At 45.4% G+C, this 21992-nt stretch overlaps 1 protein-coding gene across 3 annotated transcripts in view; it reads left to right on the forward strand.

Annotated features, from left to right (window-relative positions):
• Positions 1-21992, forward strand: part of LOC135106507 (protein Wnt-5b-like) — a 73102-nt gene that overhangs the window by 40051 nt on the left and 11059 nt on the right. For all 3 annotated transcript variants that reach the window (XM_064015588.1, XM_064015590.1, XM_064015589.1), the window contains one exon: positions 20564-20702. In XM_064015588.1, coding sequence (XP_063871658.1) covers positions 20564-20702 — 139 coding nt within the window. The remainder of the gene's footprint in view (positions 1-20563; positions 20703-21992) is intronic.

Raw genomic sequence — 21992 nt, forward strand, 5'->3', positions numbered from 1 at the left:
AGAGTTTTATAAGAAGTATTGATGTAAGGTTGTGCAGGGGCGGCTCAAATCACGAGGGAAGGGGAGAAATGGAGGGAGAAAGGGAAGGGGGAGGAGGAAAGGGGGAGAAAGAAGGAAAAGGAGCAAAGGAGGAAGGAGAGATGAAATGGAAAGGTGAGAACGGAAGGGAGTGTAGGGAAAGGAAAGAGGATGGCGGAAATAAAGGGAATAGGAACAGAGGGACAAAAGGGGAAAGAGGAAAATGAGTAAAGGGGGAGCGAATCAAAAAGAAGGAAAAGGAGAGTAGGGAAGGAGGGAAAGGAGAAGGGAAAAGAGCTAATGAGGAGGAAAGAAAGGGGGAAATGAAGAAGGAGGAAATATGTAACAGGAGGGAAAGCTGAATGAAGGAAGAGAGGACGAGTAAAGAGATGAAGGAAAAAGAAAGCTCAAACAGGAAAGATGAAAAAGAGGAGGGAGAACTGAATGAAGGAGAGGAATAAAATTAAAAAAAAAAAGAAAAGGAAGGTAGATAAAGTGGAGAGATGAAAACAAGGAAGAAATAAATGGAGTAGAAATGGAGGAGGAGAAGGAGGAAGAGGAGGAGGAGGAGGAAGAGGAGGAGAAGGAGGTTAGACCCGTAGCGTGCCCTGGACAGAACCGCGATTACCTGGCTAACTAATTAACGCAGGATGAGCCGACAGACGCCTAGACGAATACCTTCCCAGGTGTATCAGACGCGCGCACACACACACACACGCACACACACACACACACACACACACACACACACACACACACACACACACACACACACACACACACACACCACACACACACACACACACACTGAAGGTATTAGTAATATTTTTCTATAACTTTCACTCCTTACACATCCTTCACAAAAAAATAAGATAAAGATTAAGCAAAATTAAAGTGAAAGATACGATAATTTTGTTTTTCTTTTCATTTTTTTCTATTGTGTAACTTGTGCGACTGAATGAATGTGTGTGTACGTATGTGTGTGGTTAGGAAATAGCTCTATCATGAGTGTGTGTGTGTGTGTGTGTGTGTGTGTGTGTGTGTGTGTGTGTGTGTGTGTGTGTGTCCAGGTGGTGATGGCCTAACACCTGCCGCTAATTACCTGTGTGTGGCGGGTCTGTTTATCTGCGAGAGACCACTGAGACCCAACAGATCCCTGCCTCACCTCTCCCGTTCCCTCCCCTTTCCCTCCCTTCCCCTCCCCTTTCCTTCTCCTTACCTCTTCCTTTTCCCTCCCCTTCCTTCCCTTCCCTCCCTTCCCTCCTCCATACCTCCCATCCATGAGCCCACCAGTCATCCTTCACCTCACCTGTCCCTCCTCATCTCTCTCTCTCTCTCTCTCCTCTCTCTCTCTCTCTCTCTCTCTCTCTCTCTCTCTCTCTCCTCTCTCTCTCTCTCTCTCTCCTCTCTCTCTCTCTCTCTCTCTTCTCCCAGCCATCCGTTCCTTTCACTTCTTGTTCTTTATCGCTGTTTATTCCCTTTTTCTCATTACCAATCTCCTTTCCTCTTCCTGTTCCTCTTCTTCCTGCTTTTTTTTTTTTATTCTGTTAATCTTTTCCTCTTTCTATTCCTCGTCTTTCTTTTCCTCACTTTTTATTCCCTGTTGCTCATCACTACTAATTCCTTTTCCGTCTATCCTTTCCTTCTTTCCTCCTTCTCTTCCATTTTTTTTTATTTCATTCATCAGTCTATAAATTTCCTTTCCCTTCATCATCATTTCCTCCTTTCCTATCCTTCCCTCATTTCTTACTTCCTGTTTCTTCATCACTATTTATCTCTTCTCCCTCCGTTCCCCTTCTCCTTTCCTCCCTCCCTCCCTCCCTAATTCTTTTTTTTTTTATCTCCAATTCACCTATCTATCAATTCCTTCCTCCTACCATTCATTTTTTTTTCCTCTTTAATTCCTTAATTCACATTCATCATCACTATATTAATCTTCCTTCTCTTCCCTCTCTCCCTCTTCCCTTCCTCATTCATTATCTAGTCCTTACTCTTTATCACCCTATTAGTCTTCCTTCTCTTCTCTTACTCCTTCCTTTCTTGCTCCTCTCCTTCCTCCTTTATTGTGTACTTCTCATTGCTCTTTTAATCTCCTCCTCTTCCCTTCCTCTTTTCCTCTTCCTCCTCCTTTCATCCTTCATTATCAACTTATTCATCACTTTTTAATCTTCCTTCTCTTTCATTCCCCTTCCTCCTCCTCTCTTTCCTCCCTCAATTTGTTACCTCTCATTCCTCTTCTTCCCTTTCTCCTCCTCTCCTTCCTCCTTCATTATCTACTACTCATCCTTCATCATTCTATTAATCCTCTCGTCTTCCCCTGCCTCCTCTTCCTCTTCTCTTCATCTTCCTCCATCATTCATATCACCCATTATCTCGACTCTGGGTTACAAGGTGCTGTCAAAATTCCACACAGATGAAGGGGCACAAAAAACAGACGATCTCTCTTCCTCTCTCCCTCTCTCCCTCCCTCCCTCTCTCCCTCTCTCTCTTACACAATTATGAGAGGATGACAAAGAGTTGATGAGCGGAACACTGGAGTCCATTATCGTAAGAGACGTAAGATTTATTTATTTTATTTACGACAGGTAATTATGAGCCAAAATAGGTATGCATGTTAATTAAAATGTGGACTCTGTTTGGTAGATGAAGGGTATCGTGTGGTATGTGTGTCCGTATCTCTCTCTCTCTCTCTCTCTCTCTCTCTCTCTCTCTCTCTCTCTCTCTCTCTCTCTCTCTCTCTCTCTGATGTGATTTTGATGGGTTTAAGAGGTTCTGTCCCATTAAAACTTGCATAAAAACCTATTTCTTTTATCTTTATGGCTTATTTGTTATGCTTTTATCTTTTCTTTTATCTTTTGTCTTCTTCTGTGGAGGATACCTTGTTTTTCTTTATTTTTACGTTTTTTTTTTCTTTTTGTCTCGATTCTTTTGTTCCTTCCTTCAGTTGATATTCTCTAATGCTTGTTAATGTCTTCATCTTCTCTTTCTTTTCTTGTTTTCTTCCTTCCTTCCTTCTTTCTTTCCTTTCTTTCTTTCTTTTTAATGCATTCCTTCCTTCCTCCCTCCCTCTCTTCCTTTCTTCCTTCCTTCCTTCCTTCCTTCCTTCCTTCCTTCCTTCCTTCCTCCAGTCTACCCTTACACATATTTTCATTTTTTCCAGACCTTTTTCCTCTCCATAAACCAACAAACTTCGCGACTTTCTACCATCTGCTCTCTCTCTCTCTCTCTCTCTCTCTCTCTCTCTCTCTCTCTCTCTCTCTCTCTCTCTCTCTCTCTCTCTCTCTCTCTCTCTCTCTCTCTCTCTCTCTCTCTCTCTCTCTCTCTGGAATTTAAGAGAAAAATATTATGCCTTATCATTTTGTTAAACTTTTAAATAAAATCGGTAAAGCTGGTCTTCCTTATTTATTTATTTATCTATTTATGTATTTATTTATTTATTATTACTATTTATTTCAGCCCTCGTATTCTCTCCCATTTATCTTCACACTCTCCCGAATAAATATATAATAACGCAAAGAGAGATCGCAAGGACAGGCCAGCTTAGGAACAGGTGGGGCGCTTCGGGACACGGCAGGTACACGCGCTTGGTTTACAAGTGGATGCAGTGTGGAGTCTGAGTGTACAGGGGCGACTTCGGTTCACAGTGACGCTACGTAGTATTGACAAAACTCTGATCTGCTTTAAGCCTGAGTGATGAAAACGTAAAACTGTGTGTGTGTGTGTGTGTGTGTGTGTGTGTGTGTGTGTGTGTGTGTGTGTGTGTGTGTGTGTGTGTGTGTGTTGTCATTTTTCTTTATCTAAGAATTATTATTTTTCCATGCTGTCAAAATATTTCACCAATTTCCAGTTTTTTTTTTATTTATTTATTTATTTTTTCATGCATTTCTTATATCAGGTTAGAGTTTTTCCAATAGTAAATTTACGTGTGGCCTTGTCTGGAGACCGCGTGTCTGGTACAAGGATCATTTGGCGATTAGAAACGGAGAGCAGAGTAGTAATAGTAGTAGTAGTAGTAGTAATGATAGTGATGGTGGTGGTGGTGGTGGTGAGGGTGGCGGTGGTGCCCATAAACCTTACAAACTTGATTAAACGAAAAATCCTATATCATTCTCAAGAAAATCCAGAATTCTTGAAAGTTGAAATGGAAAAAGCAGTGATTTCCTTACGAGGCGAGGAGGCGGGGAGACGATGAGGGGGAGAGAGGGTGAGGGGCGGGGAGGCGATGAGAAGGGGAGGATGAAGAGGCGGGGAGGCGAAGAGGAGGAGGGTAGGGGCGCGAAATGCAAAGGAGGGAGAAGGCGAAGAGAAAAGGAGAAGGTACGGGTGTGGAGGGATGGGGCGTGAAATGTGAGGGAGAGAGACTTGTGGGCGTGTATTGGGCGTGGAGGGTAAGGGAGAGAAAGAGACTGTGGGAGTGTATAAGGCGTGGAGGTGAGGGCGTGGAGGATAAAGGGAGAGAGATAGAGAGACTGAGGGGGTGCATAGGGCGTGCAGGTGAGGGCGTGGAAGATAAGAGAGGAGACTGTGGGAGTGTATAGGACTTAGAGGTGAGGGCGTGGAGGTGAGGGCGTGAGGTACGGGCGTGGTGTCAGTGAAGGCGTGTGGTGTCAGTGAAGGAGTGGAAGTGAGGGCGTGTGGTGTTAGTGAGGGAGTGGAAGTGAGGGCGTGTGGTGTCAGTGAGGGCGTGGGGGTGAGGGCGTGTGGGGTTAGTGAGGGCGTGGAGGGTAAAGGATGAAAAGTGATTTGTCTCAAGGGTGTTGACATTATCTGACAGCATCAGTGGGCATAGTACCCCCTCCCCCGTTACCCACGCCCTGTCTCAACACAACCCTCCCTCACCTCGCTCCCCCTCCTTCCCTCCCTCCGTTCTCTCTCCTCCTCCTCCTCATCCCTCACACTCATGTATAGGTAATGTCACTGTGAATAATGCATATCTTTGTTTCTCTCATTGTTAAGTGACGTGTGTGTGTGTGTGTGTGTGTGTAGTTACTGGGCGTTGTGCTGCGTAAGTCTCTCTCTCTCTCTCTCTCTCTCTCTCTCTCTCTCTCTCTCTCTCTCTCTCTCTCTCTCTCTCTCTCTCTCTCTCAATCGCGGGCCATTCCAAATTCTCATTTTTCTCCTTTCTAACAAGGTGTTCCATTCTCTCTTTCCTTCCTTTCCCTATTTCATCCGCACCCTTACCTCCCTCCCCCTTCTCCCTCCATCTACAGAACCCTCTATTTACCTCCCTCCCTCTCTCCCTCCCTCCTTCCCTTCGGACACTCTCCCTCCGTCCTTCCTTCACCCTCCTTCTTTTCTCCCTTCCACTACGACCTCTCACTTGCCTCTCTCTCTCTCTCTCTCTCTCTCTCTCTCTCTCTCTCTCTCTCTCTCTCTCTCTCTCTCTCTCTCTCTCTCTCTCTCTCTCTCTCTCTCCGGACATATTCTTTTCGCTTCCCTCACACATGACTTACAACCAAACTAGAAATTGCAAAGTCATATATTTCATTTCTATTTCCCGGCCAGTCTCCTTTTAGTTATGTAGATGTGCTGTATTGAAGGGACTGACTGACTGACTGACTGATTGACTGAGTGACTGAATGACGCCCACACTCACTTAACAAACTTGACTAACTTGACTGATCCACTTGACTTACTCATCGTCTAAATCACTCATTAATTTGACTGACTGTCCGATGCACTTGACTTAACCACTCACTCACTTACTTGCTTAACTGGCTGATTGAGTTGAATGAATTTGACTGCCAGACTGATATGTGTTTATGAATAGCGGAGTGAGTGAGAGGAGTCCGGTAAGTGTCCGGTAAGAGTGAGTGAAAGTAAATGTGAGAGAGTAAGTGAGAGGTGTTTCAAAGGCGCTCAACACACCAACCAGTCAATCCCCCTCCCCCCCAAAAAAAAAAGTGTGAATAAATAACTAACTTCATAGGCAAGGAAGTAAGTGTGTTTAATGTTAGATCCTCAGGCAGTGAAAGAGTGAGAGTGAGAGTGAGAGTGAGTGAGTGAGTGAGTGTGTGAGTGAGTGAGTGAGTGTTTGTGTGAGTGTGTGTTTGAGTGAGTGAGTGTTTGTGTGAGTGTGTGTTTGTGTGAGTGTGTGAGTGAGTGAGTGAGTGAGTGTTTGTGTGAGTGTGAGTGAGTGAGTGAGTGAGTGAGTGTTTGTGTGAGTGTGTGAGTGAGTGAGTGAGTGAGTGTTTGTGTGAGTGTGTGAGTGAGTGAGTGAGGGTTTGTGTGAGTGAGTGACTGACTGAGTGTTTGTGTGAGTGTGTGTGAGTTAGTGAGTGTGTGAATGTGTGAGTGTGTGAGTGAGTGACGGTTTGTGTGTGTGAGTGAGTGAGTGAGTGTTTGTGTGAGTGAGTGAGTGAGTGAGTGAGTGAGTGAGGGTTTGTGTGAGTGTGTGAGTTTCGAAAGCACACACCAACAACAACAATAACAACGCCACTAAACTCAAAATAGACGTGCATGTAAATAAGTTTGGCGGTCAAGAGAGAAAGTGAGTGAGGTAAACACCAAATCCTCCTCGGACGGTGAAATAGCGAGCGAGTGAGAATATACGAGGAAATAAATGAGTAAAAAATTTTAAAACCACGCAACAAAATAACACTACCACCACCACCACCACCATTACTAAGAAAAAAAAAAGCTTTCCAGTCCTTCTAGCTCTAACAAACACACCCAAACATACTTGCCATTTCACCTTCGTTCCATACCTACACACACACACACACGCACACACACACACGCAGACACGCACACATACTCGCAATTTTTCATGTATTACTGCCCGGAGATGAAATTGCCTTGGCGTCTCTCAGGAGTTCCGCAGGGTAGGAGTCCCAGATACTCGTAGTTTTCTCCCACTGGAACTTGAAAGGGCGCCGCTCGTGGAGGGGGACGCAGCTCCGGCGATAAGATCTTGGTGCGGAGCTGCCGGCGGGGTGGGGGTTATTTATTAGACATTGATGTGTTTGACGGGTCACTTTGCGTCCCAAGAAGAAAGACAAAGGTTCCAGACAGATTTCCGGCGCCTCCAGTGTGTGTGTGTGTGTGTGTGTGTGTGTGTGTGTGTGTGTGTGTTTATCTGGTCTTTCATCATAATTTCGTTTTGTTTTGTGTGCTTTTCCTCTCTTTTTTTTCTCTCTCTCTTCTCTTTTCCTCACTCTTGTCTCCTTCTCCCCTCCTCCTCCTCCTCCTCCTCCTCCTCCTCCTCCTCCTCCTCCTCCTCTTCTTCCTCCTCCTCCTTGTTTTCGGTTCTTTTCCTCCCTGTCCCCTTCATTCTCCTTATTTCTGCCTCACTCCTCTTCCTTATTTTTGCCCACTTTCTCACTTTATCATACCTCGCATCGCCTTTCTCGTATTTCTTTCATTCCTCTTAAAACATCTTCCTTTCGGCCTTTTCTTTTCGTAATTTCTGTTCCCTCTTTCTCTCCTTCTCTGTTCCTACCTTCGTTACTTCATTTTTCGTTTGTTTATTCCTTTCTTCTTGCCTTCCTCCTTTCCTTCCTATTTCCGTCCTTTTGCTCATTCCTTCCTTCCTATCTCGTAACATCCTTCCCCCTTCCTTCCATCAACACGTCTTCTCATCTACACCCTGCGCCACCTCACCTCGCCTCACCTGCCTCGCTCTCACTGTCTCAATCAGTCACCTGTGTTTATGAACCTCCCGACAGGTGTGGATGCCAATCAGTGGCCGGGATCAGGTGTGGTGTGGCTTTTAGCAGGTGGTATTTAGGCCGCAACTTGCACCTTTCGAACACACCTGAGCGGGGCTGCTACTGTCCAAATTGTTTTAGTGCGCTGCGCCAAGACGAGTTACGAGTGCTCTTTTTTTGTGACCGCCTGCTGCTCTTTCCTGTCACCCGAGCTGAGATCAATCGCTTCAGTCCCTCTCTCTCTCTTCGCTTCTCTGCTTCTGTACCGCTGGTTTGTGGTGTGACGATGTTTGGTTGCTGTTTGCGTCTCTATGTAATATGTTTGACCATCACGAACGTTGCAATGGGGAAGAAGAAAGGGTGATTTTTTTGTTGGTGATGTCTATCGAGTGACGGTGTTTGGTTGTTATTTGTGTCTCTTAGTGCTGTCTAACTATCACGAACGCTGCATTGGGGAAGAAATAAAGGAAAGGTTAGAAGTAAGGGTGCTTGGTCGTGTTTAATGAATGGATGCAAGCTCCTTGGCATTACGTATAACTGTACCACGAATGAAAGAAGATTAAAAATAAAACAGATGCTAGGAATAAAGATGATTTTGTCACAAGGTACTAAGGATTATTTTACACTTCATCATTCATCACTTTCTTTTTTTCTCTCTCTCTCTCTCTCTCTCTCTCTCTCTCTCTCTCTCTCTCTCTCTCTCTCTCTCTCTCTCTCTCTCTCTCTCTCTTTCTCTCTCTCGTGTCAAGGAGACTCGACAGACCGAAAATGGAAGGAAGAAAAAAGACCACTCAACTTGTCAAGATAAAGTCGAAAAAGTTGGCCAGTTTAGCTTCGGGCGTGTCTTGATATTCTTCCCTTTGAAACACCCGAAGTCTTAGAAAGGAGGAAAGACAGAAGTAGGCAAAGAGTCCCAGAGTGTACCAGTGGAAGGCAGCGTGTGGTGAGGATTATTACAGAAACCATTCAGTAAAGGATCTCTTCATGTATATAAAACAATACCACTTAATGCAACTTTCTGACAGGAGTGATTCTTTCCTGTAGATTTGGAGTGAGACAGGAAGGCGTTTGTTGAATAATGTGCGGCCTCCTATCACATTACATCACCTAACGTAACATCAGATTAATTCATTACGCTAATACCAGATCTCTCTCCATATATATCAACCAGAACCCTTTGGCTGTTACTTGATACATCTTTCCTTAATTGCTAATCACTCTGAGACATCTTTATTTGTTCTACAGCCACCTCTAGTCCTTAAACTGGATAGAAATTGCAAGATCTTTTCTTTTTCATCCCCTTATTTCCTCGTAGATGCTTATAAAAAGACTTCATGTATTACGTCTGATGTTTTTAATTGTTTCGTATCACAGTGAAAGGGTTAATGAATACAACTTTATGACACAAATGGTTCTTTCCTGTATGTTCAGAGTTCAGGCGTCTGTTGAAAAATGTCAGCCCCTCCATCACAAAACATCACATCAGGCAGCTCGTTACGCTATAACACCAGACACAGCACAGTCCCGCCGCGCCATGACAGTGATAAGAAAAGCATCTCACCGCACCAATACACACACACACACACACACACACACACACACACACAGGACATTTCTTATCGCGTCTGGCCAGCAAACAGGAACAACTGCCAGAACTACACTACTCAACCACACTTGTTATAACCTTCTATCACCCCTACTACCATTTCTCTTATCTCCACTACCACCACTACCACCACCAACACACGTGAAATCTTAAGAGACAAGTCAAGTTAGAGAGAGAGAGAGAGAGAGAGAGAGAGAGAGAGAGAGAGAGAGAGAGAGAGAGTCAGGGCGGTAATTTCAAGGTTCCAATGATACGTTTCTGATAATGATGGTGGTCTGCGGCTGAATTATGGCGGCCAGTTATGTTCAAGGGATGACATTGTATATACGAGGGTGTGTGTGTGTGTGTGTGTGTGTGTGTGTGTGTCTGTCTGTCTGTGTTGAGGTGTACGTGGGTGAATGTCTGTGTGTGTGTGTGTGTGTGTGTGTGTGTGTGTGTGTGTGTGTGTGCGCGCGTTTCGTCTGGTTCAGCTCAGGGAAATGTGAAATAATACAGTTTGCGGAAGGAAAGTCTCTCTCTCTCTCTCTCTCTCTCTCTCTCTCTCTCTCTCTCTCTCTCTCTCTCTCTCTCTCTCTCTCTCTCTCTCTCTCTCTCTCTCTCTCTCTCCAGGAAAAAGGTAGAGAAGGAAGGAAAAGGAGGAAGGCTTTTGAAATGGTAGACAAAGTAAAGACTAAAGAAAAAAACAAGAATTCTCTCTCTCTCTCTCTCTCTCTCTCTCTCTCTCTCTCTCTCTCTCTCTCTCTCTCTCTCTCTCTCTCTCTCTCTCTCTCTCTCTCTCTCTGAAACCAGCCTCCAGAAACGCACAGGAACGGTAGCTTAGACAAGACACACACACCTACTGTTATCACACATATGTAATGGAGCCGCGCACTCACCCAAACCACGAAGGAAGAGGAAGAGGAAGAGGAGGAGGAGTGGGGGGAGGAGGAGGAGGAAGAGGAGTACCGTTGTTTCTGCATAGCTCCTCCTCTCTTCCCTCCCAATATGTTAACAAGAGATTAAGGCAATGAGTCTCAAATGAAGCGTTGGGGTAAGTTAAGTCGCAGGAGGTAGAGGGAATATGTTACTCTGTTTGTAATGCGTAAGATGATCTGCTGGGTGAGAGAGAGAGAGAGAGAGAGAGAGAGAGAGAGAGAGAGAGAGAGAGAGAGAGAGAGAGAGAGACGTACAGATGCAGAGGCTGAAACAGGAACAGAGAGAGCGACTTGACCAGACAGATAGACAGACAAAAAAAAAGAAACAGAGAGAAAGAGACAGAGAGACAGAAAAACACACATTTAAAACAGACAGACAAACAGACACAAGAAGCAATAACCATCAACCTAACAGAGAAACAGAGAGACACAAAGCGACAGAGAAACAGACAAAAAAAGGCAGAAACCAAAAACAAATAGAAAGAAAAAAAGAAACAAAAGAGAGAGAAAGACAAGAGAGACAGAGAAACTGAAAACAGAAAACAGACACAGAAAGACAAAACAAATATAAAAATACAGAGAGAATGAAAGAGACAGAGAAAAACACAGAAACACAAAAAACAACGAAACACAGACAGACTCCAAACAAACAGACAAAACACACAAACGAAGAAACAGACAGACAAACAGACAGACAGAGGCAAGAACTGGTAAACTGGTAACCTAATAACAATCTATCCAATCCCAACATTACCCAAGATTCACAGTTGCTAACCTGGCCGCGGGAAAAGTGTCAATATTGGCCTGCGACTTGAGTAAATGACGGAGCGGGGACAAGACAGTGTTCCTCCCGGCCTCATCTAAGGGCGGAGGGCGGCAGGAGAAGCGGGAGGATTCGGGCCGTCGGGAGGGAAAGGTGTCGGATCGCAGTGGGCGGGAGGACTTGTGTAAGGGACGTGGGAGGGCGGCAGGTTGGGATGCTGGTTCGTGTGGGTGATGATAGTGGTGGTTGTGGTGGTGGTGTGATGGTGGTTTGGTTAAGTTAGTGATTATAGTAGTAGTTGTTGTAGTGGTAGTAGTAGTAGTAGTAGCAGCAGTACTGGCAGTAGTAGTAGTGGTAGTGGCAGTAGTAGTAGTAGTAGTAGTAGTAGTAGCAGCAGTACTGGCAGTAGTAATAGTGGTAGTGGCAGTAGTAGTAGTAGTGGTGGCGGTGGTGGTTGTAGTTGTGGTGGTAGTGGAAGGGTTAGTTGTAGTAATTGTAATTGTTGTAATTGTTGTTGTTGTTGTTGTTGTTGTTGTTGTTGTTGTTGTTGCTGTGGAATCATAACCACAACAGTTGTAGGTGTAGATGGAACAGCAGGAGTGGTGATAGTATTATTATTAGTAGTAGTAGTATTAGTAGTAGTAGTATTAGTAGTAGTAGTAGTAGCAACATTAGGAGTAGTAGTAGTAGTAGTAGTAGTAGTAACAGTAGGAGTAGTAGTAGTAGTAGTAATAGTAGTAATAGTAGTATAACATATCACCCTTGCGTCATAGGGAAATGTGAGTGAATTTCCTGAAAAAAAGTATGAAAATTCTAAGGAAACCACCATCCATACTTAGAGAGAGAGAGAGAGAGAGAGAGAGAGAGAGAGAGAGAGAGAGAGAGAGAGAGAGAGAGAGAGAGAGAGAGAGAGAGAGAGAGAGAGAGAGAGAGAGAGAGAGAGAGAGAGAGAGAGAGAACCAAGAATAACACTGCCATAAACAAAACCCCTCGGACACGAAGCACAGAACCAAGAGGTAATTAAAATCACTCTATAGACTCTGCGTTACGACTCATTCACTTTTTATACACGTGGGGGACTCCAGACACGAAGCACTACCCTCCCTCCACCAATCACCAACCGCCACTCCATTATCTTGGCCTGTGATTGGTGGGGGAGCAGGGGCGTCAAGTGGCGGTCGACCAATCACTCTGGGGGGATTAAGGCAAGACGTCCCATTTGATATAATTGCAGAATGACGGTGGAAATTGTCCCATGGCAGTAACATCGGCGATAACAGCGGCGTGGAATGATAGACTTGGCGGTGATGTAGTGGAGGTGATAGCGTGGAGGTGGAGGAGGAGGTGGATGGATAGACAGGAACGTTAGATTAGAGGGACAGAGAGATATAGAGAGGTGGGGTGAGAGGCGGAAACGGACGGGGATGTATAGACGGAGGCGTGGCATTAGAGGGACAGAGATGGAAAAGCTGAGTAATGAAGAGGGAGACAGGTGAAGAGACTGAAGATGGGGTTAGGACAGTGATGGAGAGGTGGAGTAATAGAGAGAGAGACAGATAGACAGAGACGGAAGGTTGGAATGAAATAGACAGACTATGGGATTAGAGAGAGAGAGAGAGAGAGAGAGAGAGAGAGAGAGAGAGAGAGAGAGAGAGAGAGAGAGTGTGTGTGTGTTTGGGACTGTTAGATGTCGTCGGCACTGCATGTCTCTTAGTGACATGAGTTAAAATACTGTTATTGTACATCTCATGTGCATACAGATGCACAGAACATTGATCGTTGTGATACTTGCGAAATTCTGCATCGACTTTTAAATACATTGTATGGATATTTTGAAAGAGGTTCGTCAAAACCATTATTTTTCGTGCTTATTTAGTAATACTGTTATCAGTATTTTAAATACGGCATATTAGAAGTCTAAAATCTATTGATTTGGACAATGAAAAGAATGAAAAATAAGACTGCACTATATAGCATGACATAACATACTCAGTAACATCGTGATATAAGGATTTAGTTATATTTCTGGGGTTTTTAGTATCTATTTCACGAAGTAAGCGACATGGCAAAGTAATTGAACAGGAAAACGCACATCTCTCAGGACTGCTCTGGCGTGACAGGAGAGGAACACAGGAAGCCACAGGTTCATGGAGTAGTGGCGTAGACGCTGCAGCAGGAATTAACTGGTTGTCCAACTACGTGTTTGTTAACTTCAACTAAGGCGGGCCAGTCAGATGTTTGTTTTGCTTAGATATACAGCATTACTCGCGCCAGGACACTGGAGTTGCCTATTTTCAATTAAAATTGTTGATTAAATATTGTTAAAATTTGATCTGTGTAATTTGGAGCATTAAGTGGTGCAGACATGTCTTCATTTTTACTGTCGTTTACATTAATACGCTTCCGATCAATGGTGTACTTTTTTCGGGAATCTCGAGATTCATATTTGATGCATATTTGATATTGCTCCCATGTGTGAGAAGGAGACATGTCTGGTGCTGCCGCCTGGTGACAATCACTAGTTTACCAAACTCCCGGACGGAGAAGTAAGAGTCCATTTACGTAAAACAGGAAGTAGGAGAAGGATAAGAAAGATGTAGACTGATAGAGAGATAGGAGATGGAACGAGAGAGAGAGAGATAGGAGATGGAACGAGAGAGAGAGAGAGAGAGAGAGAGAGAGAGAGAGAGAGAGAGAGAGAGAGAGAGAGAGAGAGAACGATACAGACTGATAGAGATATGGAGAGAGATGAAACTAGAGAGACGTACACAGAAAGGCAGAGAGAAAAAGAGATAAGAAAGATGCAGAGAAATTAAACTAGAGAGACAGACAGACACAGAAAAAGAGAGAGATTACCTGTGAAATATTCCTACAAAAAAAAAGAAAGAAGGAAAGAAAAAAAAACATCATCCCTAAATTCAGAAAGTGATACATAAAAAAGTGAATTTTCAGAAAACACGAAATGGACAGATGTGGACTCGTTGCGGTGTTGCTATGGATAATTTGGGAGACTTTCTTAGGTGTGTGTGTTGGGAGGGGGAAGGGGGGATAGAGGCGGTTCCCCAACAGTCTGGTTTAACGCAATTTTTATGTTGATGGTTACGAGGGTGAGGGGATGAAAGAGAGAGAGAGAGAGAGAGAGAGAGAGAGAGAGAGAGAGAGAGAGAGAGAGAGAGAGAGAGAGAGAGAGAGAGAGAGAGAGAGAGAGAGAGTTCAGAATCACAAAGGCATGAAAGAAAAGAGGGAAATAAAGAAAATACATACATAAAGAGTTCCCGAATAAAGATAAGGCGAAAAAAGAAAAGAAACGAAGGAGGGAAAATTCAAAAGGCAGGACAATAAATAACGAAAGAGACAAAACTTCACGAAAAAAAGAAAGAAAAAAAAATATCGAACAAAAGAAAAACGAGTAAGAAAGAAAAAAATCAAAATACAAGATAAAATAAACAAGTAAAGATAAAAAAAACTAAACGAAAAAAAAAATAAATAAAAGGCATTGACATAGAAAAAAATAATTAGAGCATATACAACTTATCTTATCGACAGTATTAATTTCATCTAATAAAGAGAGCATTTTTTTCACCTTATCTCGATCAGTCCGGGTTCCAATTACAAAAGGATAATAAAGGGTTGGTTACGGCCCAGAGAGAGAGAGAGAGAGAGAGAGAGAGAGAGAGAGAGAGAGAGAGAGAGAGAGAGAGAGAGAGAGTAGCAGTTTCAAACCCCATATTCTTTTCATTTTCTCTCGCTATGTACATCTGTCCGTCATATATATTTCCTTCCTCTCTCTCTCTCTCTCTCTCTCTCTCTCTCTCTCTCTCTCTCTCTCTGGGTAATGGACGGAGAAGTAAGAGTCCATTTACGTAAAACAGGAAGTGGAAAAGGCAAGATTTGTGTCCATTCGTAAAACTATCGTGTCGACAGAATTTCTTGAGTGAGTGAAGCAGTAACTCTTTTTTTCTTTTTCTTTTTTTTTTCATTCCTTTCCTCTTCAGTTTTTTTTTTTTTTTTTGTCTCCTGCTACCGCGTGGCTTGTAAATTCCTCAACTCTCTCTCTCTCTCTCTCTCTCTCTCTCTCTCTCTCTCTCTCTCTCTCTCTCTCTCTCTCTCTCTCTCTCTCTCTCTCTCTCTCGAACCATCCAACTCTTTTCTCTGCGTTATTTTGGAAGAGAGAGAGAGAGGGTCGAGGGAGAGAGAGAGAGAGAGAGAGAGAGAGAGAGAGAGAGAGAGAGAGAGAGGGAGAGGGGAGGGATGAGGGGAGAAGGGAATACGCAGTTATATTATCGCCTCTCCCTCTTCTTTCCCCTTCTTTTCCCTTTCTTTCTCCACTTACTCACTCCCTTCTGTTTTGTTCCCCTCCCTCTCCTCCCTCTCCCTCCCTTCTCCCCCTCCTTCTCTCCCCTCTCTTTCCTCCCTCCGCAAGTATTGTTCTATAGCCCTGTTTACACCTCTCTCTCTCTCTCTCTCTCTCTCTCTCTCTCTCTCTCTCTCTCTCTCTCTCTCTCTCTCTCTCTCTCTCTCTCACATCACAGAAAACCCCCTCGCATTTGTTTGTTCTTTCCTTTGTGTTCCCTTGGGCCTCCCTCCGTCAGCGCCTTCTATAGGAGAGAAAGACGCCCTAGGAACTTCATGAGTCTGGCGGGGGAGTGACGGGCGCTCTCTTGTCCACCAGAAGGTAATGCAGACAATTTATGGAGGCTCGAGTTTTAGCGAAGAAAAGTTTGCGCGATTTTTACCCCTTACTAGAGAGAGAGAGAGAGAGAGAGAGAGAGAGAGAGAGAGAGAGAGAGAGAGGGGGGGTTAGGGAAAGGGGATTGGAGCGGTAAATCTAAGTGAAGATACGTAAGAGGAATGGAAGAAAAATGAGAGGGGGAGGAGGAGGAAGAAGAAGAAGAATAAGAGGATGACGAGGACAAGAAGGAGGAGGAGGAGGAGGAGGAGGAGGGGAAGGAGAAATAAGAGTAGGAATAAGAAGAGAAAAAGGAGGATTCCATTAATATAAGTTGAAAGAAAAATGAGGTCAAGAAGAAAATATATTTGCCTCTAAATTTTCGAATGAAGCATTATTGAGAGAGAGAGAGAGAGAGAGAGAGAGAGAGAGAGAGAGAGAGAGAGAGAGAGAGAGAGAGAGAGAGAGAGAGAGAGAGAGAATTACACATACACCCATAAGGAGGGAAATAAATGAGAGGGAGGAAAATGAAGGGAGGAGGAGGAATAAGGGAGAGGAGGACATTACAAAGGAAGGAGAGAGAGAGAGAGAGAGAGAGAGAGAGAGAGAGAGAGAGAGAGAGAGAAAAGAGGAAACTTGGAGGAATATAAATCACTCTACTTGAGAAACACGAGGAGACCAATCACCTGAGACTCACCTGTACACACACACACACACACACACACACACACACACACACACACACACAAACAGCTGGTCCCCTCTCCTTTCAAACTTAGTAGGTAATCTAAATGTAATTGTTTCGTTTTCGTGTTTCTCACAAATTGCAACACACAGGAATGAGCAGGAAAAGGAGAGAGAGAGAGAGAGAGAGAAAGGAGAAAAAGAGAGGCATGTAGTTGTAGGTAAGAGAGAGAGAGAGAGAGAGAGAGAGAGAGAGAGAGAGAGAGAGAGAGAGTAGTGACAGGGAGGGATTGAGAGGTGAACATAAACAAGATAAGATTTGACTTTATCACGAAGACTCTCCTGTTCCCTCTTCCCTTTATCGTCTCACTACCAGAGTCACCCTCCCTTCTCCCTTCACCGACCCCCTTCCTTCTCTCTTTTCTCTTCTCTCTTCTCTCTTCTCTCTTCTCTCTTTTCCCTTCCCTTTCTCTGCCTTTCTTCTGTCCCAGACTCTTTATTCCTCCTCTCAGCCTCTCACTCCCGTTTCTCATTTTCTTCTTCATTTCCCTTCCTCTCCTCTTTCCTCCCTCTCTCCCTCATTCCCTCGCAGCTTTACAAACAGATGGCCGTGAAATGTTAGGGCCACACACACACACACACACACACACACACACACACACACACACACACACACACACACACTCAGTCAATATGTATGTATTTATGTAAACAACTCTTCTAATCAATCCACGCACATTTTTTTTTAAGGCTATGTGTTGCTGGATGTGTATTAAATGTGTGCTATGCTGTTATACTATACATTCTATACAAACATTTGACTGCTGTGCGCTGTGATCCTCCTTGCGCCTCACGACATGATGACACACAACACGCAAGGGAATCTTAACCACCCCCTCTTTTCTTTTCTCTTTTTTTTCTTGTTATTTTTTCTTCCAAGAGTGCACAGCGAGGCTCCCCTTTTCCCACCCATGCATCCTGATTTCCGCTGTGACTGTCGAGACATTGGCCAGCATTCTTGAAACTCTCCAGCGCCGCACCTCCACTACTTTCAGAAGGCTGTGGTTGACGTGTCACTGGTTTTTAAGAGTGTTTTTTACGGTTCTAGTGATAGATTAACAATATTTCTACATTATGAGCAAGAGAAACACTCTTGAGAACTGGGCTAATCATCTATGTGGCCTTGGAGGATAGTCGTTGTAAAAGAGAAGCGTTTCATGATACGTTTGAGTTTATTAAGGCGAAGCAACACCGCGGTCTTATTGCCTGCTGGGTGACGGTAAAGCTCGGGAGTAATACTGCGTGCGTGAAAGTGCCCACATCGCATGCTACGGTAGTCCAACATCGCAAACGCACATTAGGAATAAAGTTTAAGAATATTGTAGTGAAAGTGAACGATGAGGCAGAGAAAATGATAGAGTCGGATTTTTTTTTTCTTTTTTATAGATTACGTATTGAATTTGTCGTTTGTTTCAGTTGTCTTGTTGTTGAAGTTAATTCGCTGACATGTGCTGTGGTATCCAGGGTCAATGTTTGTGGGGTGTGATGGAAGTGTTAATGAAGTAAAGAGCAAGAGTTTAATTTTCCTCCTTTTGTGGGGTGTGATGGAAGTCTTAATGAAGTACAGGGCAAAAGTTTAATTTTCCTCCTCATTGTCTGAACTGGAGAAAGAAACAAGCGTGGGTGGAGGATTTTGGGCCTCGCTTGGGACCGGAGACGGAAAGTGAAGTGGAGGAGGGATGTTTGGTGTGGAGGGAGCTGTTGGGTGTCGAGCAAAGATGTGAGTGGAGGAGGTGGAAGAGCTTGAGTGTGGAGGAAGCATTGGACGTAAGATACAATTATAGACAATTTTACTCCATGTTAAGAGCACGTACTTATTGTGCATATCTTTACTTGTTTATGCTATAGGAAGGTGTGTTGATATGCTGTAGTATTAGGTTAGGTTAAATTAGGTGTTGGGAGTGGAGTAAAGTGGCTGGTAGGTATGGGTGGAGGGGAGGTGTGGGTGCTAATGAGGGTGTTGTGGATACGTAAATTTTAGTGTATGCATTGTGGCGTCCGCTCATCCCCTCGAGGCTTGCCAGGACAGGACTCGTGGGTGGACGGCGGCGGCGGAGGGTCATGAGAGCCATTACCTTGATTAGCTGACGGGGAGACGCGGGCGGGGAGTGTTGACGGAGGGAAGGCGGGGAGACAAGGGGAGTGGCAGGAAGAGATGTAGAACCTGGGAGAAGCTGATGGAGAGACGCGGGGGTAGATATGTTGACGGAGAGACGGCGGGGAGACAAGGGGAAGCAAGAAGAGATGTGGAGACTGGGAGGCCATGGGGAGGAGGGGAGAGATACAAGGTGAGGAGAGAAGTGGTGAGGGCTGCGTGGTGGAGGTGGTGAGGGCTGCGTGGTGGAGCACAGTAAAGTGAGAGAAGGGACTGGTAAGGGAGGATGTAGTGAGGAATGAGCGGCGGGAAAGATGAAGACTGAACAGGGAAAGATAGAATTCAGTGAGAATATCTTTCAACTCTCACGCAAAAACAAGAACTCGGTGCCGATACTTTTGTTACATAGAGATACAGTTACAATTGTTATTCACTAAATATATATATAAGAAACAAAGCAGACAGGGAAGATAATAAAAGTACAGTGGAAGAGTGGACACACAAAGCATCCTCCTCCACACGCTCCCCCTCGTCCACCTCCTTTGAAGAATAGTGGCTTTCATCACCAATCAACAAGCAGTTTATTGCACACCGCACCATTAAACCAAGCATCCTCTACACGGACATGCGTTAATGGCAGAATAAAAAGACTCCTTAAGGTATTTACGAGAGGCGGGCAGTGTTGCTAACTGACGCATCAATATTCAATCGCAACACTTCAGCGGCCAAACCTCATCCACTACCACCACCACCACCACCACCTTCACTATCTCCATTTCCACCATCTCCACCGCTTCCACCATCACCAGAATGACAACTCCACGCCCTTAACAGCATCATGACGAGTAGAGTCATTTAATCAGCTCTAACTATGTCGTCAAGAGCGAAATGGCGTGTGTATGTGTGTGTACGTGTGTATGTGTCGCTGCGCGCCCCTCGATCCTTGCGGCGTTGCATTGAGTCGTAAGGTCCTTGATGAAGGGGCGTGGCGGGGACATTGGGGGGGCTGCGGGGGTCGTGGGGCGCCTTTATGACATCGCACGACCATTAAGACAGGTCAGAAAACTACACCGAGTCATCTCACGCCGCCTTCATATCATATCCTTCTCCCCTTCCTGTGTCTCCCGCCCGGCGCCGCCACTCTGACGAAGCCGCGCGTCCGCCTCCTTCAGAATTTCAGGATACGGGAGCAGTGATTCCTTACATGTGTAGGAGAGGGAGGGGAGGAGAGGGGGATGTTTTTCTTAGGTATTATAGTGTTTTAAGTGGAAATAAAAGTAACTATGTCATCGTTATGTTGTAAAGTTAACGATCTATGTTTTATTTACGAGTGGTTAGATCTCTCTCTCTCTCTCTCTCTCTCTCTCTCTCTCTCTCTCTCTCTCTCTCTCTCTCTCTCTCTCTCTCTCGTTCTCATTTCCATTATCTCACACGCCCTGTCCATCCATTCACTCTCTATCGGTCACTTCTTTATCAACATGCAAATATTTATCGCCTTATTTAGTTTATTCACTTCTCCGATATACAGCAAGTCTCGTCGCCACTTTTGCTTGTGCGTGTTTGTTCTGTTGGCCTCCTGTTTTTACTTCTTTGTCTCTACTACCTATTTGTCTGTCTTTCTGTTATATTTGTTTGTTTCGTTGTTTGCTTGCTTATGTCATTAGTATTCTGTAGATTATATTTATTCGGTCCCTACTCTCTCTCTCTCTCTCTCTCTCTCTCTCTCTCTCTCTCTCTCTCTCTCTCTCTCTCTCTCTCTCTCTGTTTATTTTTAGTTATTCTTAACAATTTGCCTTTTGTTACGACTCTAAAAATTAGTATATTTATTTTCTATCTATCTACCTATGTCTATCTATCTATCTGTCTGTTTGCCTGTCTGTCTAATACTTTAAGGTATCCTTTCTTCATGTGATTGAAATAAAGATAACTAGCTAAGTAACTAACTAACTGACTGATTGACTGACTAACAAAATAAATAAAGAAAGGACTCTTCTTAGTGGCTAAGCTCCCCGGCACTACTTTGTTCACCCCAACACATCCACACACTCACACACATCTTTCACCCTCCCTTGATCCCTGACCCTCTCCTCTCTCTCCCCGCACAGGCTCCTTGGACTCAACAGTGCCCAGATGCAGAGTTCGGCGGAGCTGGAGCCACACAGGTACCGCGAGGAGTGCAACAACTTGACCTACCTCGTGGCTAAACAGAAGCAGCTGTGTCGCCTCTCCCAGAACGTGCTCAAGGTACTGGGAGGAAGGAAAGGTGTTGTTATCTGTGTGGCGCCAGAGTTGTTGAAGGATGCTTGGTGTATTTATGTAGGTTTGCTGGGTTTTGTTGTTGTCGTTGGTGTTGGTGGTGGTGGTGGTGGTGGTGGTAATAGTGGTTGTGGTAGTAATAGGAATAGGAGAAGGAGGAGGAGAGGAGGAGGAAGAGGGAGAAGAAGCAGCATGAAAAAGGAAAGGAAGAAAAGAAAAAATAAATAAAAAGTAAGACTATAGAAAGTAAAGCCAGTGGTGACAGTGGCGTCGTGTGAAAGTGTCCTTAGTGGCCATTGGTGGCGTGCCGCTCAGGGTGGCGGCGCTGGTGGCGGGGGTGGGGGCCTCGGTACTTGTCACTCACTCGTTGTACTGAATTAGCAGAAGGGCCAGCCACTGGCAGCACCGCAACACCCAGGCTGGAAGGGCGCCCAGCAGCCCTCCCACGCGGCCTCGCCCTCGCGCCCTGCACCCCCTGGCTGGCCTCGCCTGTGTGGGGGTGTGCTGCTCCATGTGGTGGGAGCCTCCGACTTTCCTTCTCTGCCGCAGAATCCCGCGGGGCGTGGTGTCCCCGCCAGGCCGCTGTGGCGCGGTGGTGCAGGGGGCGCTGTCCTCCTCCGTGACCCAGCCGGTGTCCAGGTCATCCTCAGAATCCACGCTGATCTCAGAATCCAGACTGACGCTTTCCACGTCAGCATCATAATCCAGGCTGACTTTTTCCAGGTCAGCCTCAGAATCCAGACTGACCTCTTCCAGGTCAGCATCATAGTCCAGACTGACGCTTTCCACGTCAGCATCATAATCCAGACTGACCTCTTCCAGGTCAGCCTCAGAATCCAGGCTGACTTCCTCCTCTGCGTCCTGGAAGTCAGCCTCAGGATCCGGGCTGACCTGGTCCAGGGCGTCCTGGAAGATATCCTCGGCATCTGGACTGGCCTGCCCCAGCACGCCGCCGGTGCGGCCAGCGGTGCCGCCATCGCCAAGCCGCCTGCCGTTGCAGAACAGCGCCGTGTAGGCCTGACTGCCTCCCTCCTTCTTCTCCCCCACGAGGCAGAAGTAGAGGGCCGCCTGGCGCCCTTTGGTGGTGCACTTGAGGCCCCGCAGAAGGTCAGCCAGGCTCATTTCCTTCTCCAGGACGGGGGTCCCGCCCGCCAGGCAGGTCACCGTGACGGGAGTCTCCCCGTCCTTCTTCATCAAAGTCTTCACTTTGACGGTCGCCACCTGGGCGGCGGCGCGTGGGCCTGTCTCCTCGTCCTTGCCGGGGAAGGTGAAGGCAGC

This window comes from Scylla paramamosain, chromosome 13 (assembly GCF_035594125.1).
Source record: "Scylla paramamosain isolate STU-SP2022 chromosome 13, ASM3559412v1, whole genome shotgun sequence".
NCBI lineage: Eukaryota > Metazoa > Arthropoda > Malacostraca > Decapoda > Portunidae > Scylla > Scylla paramamosain.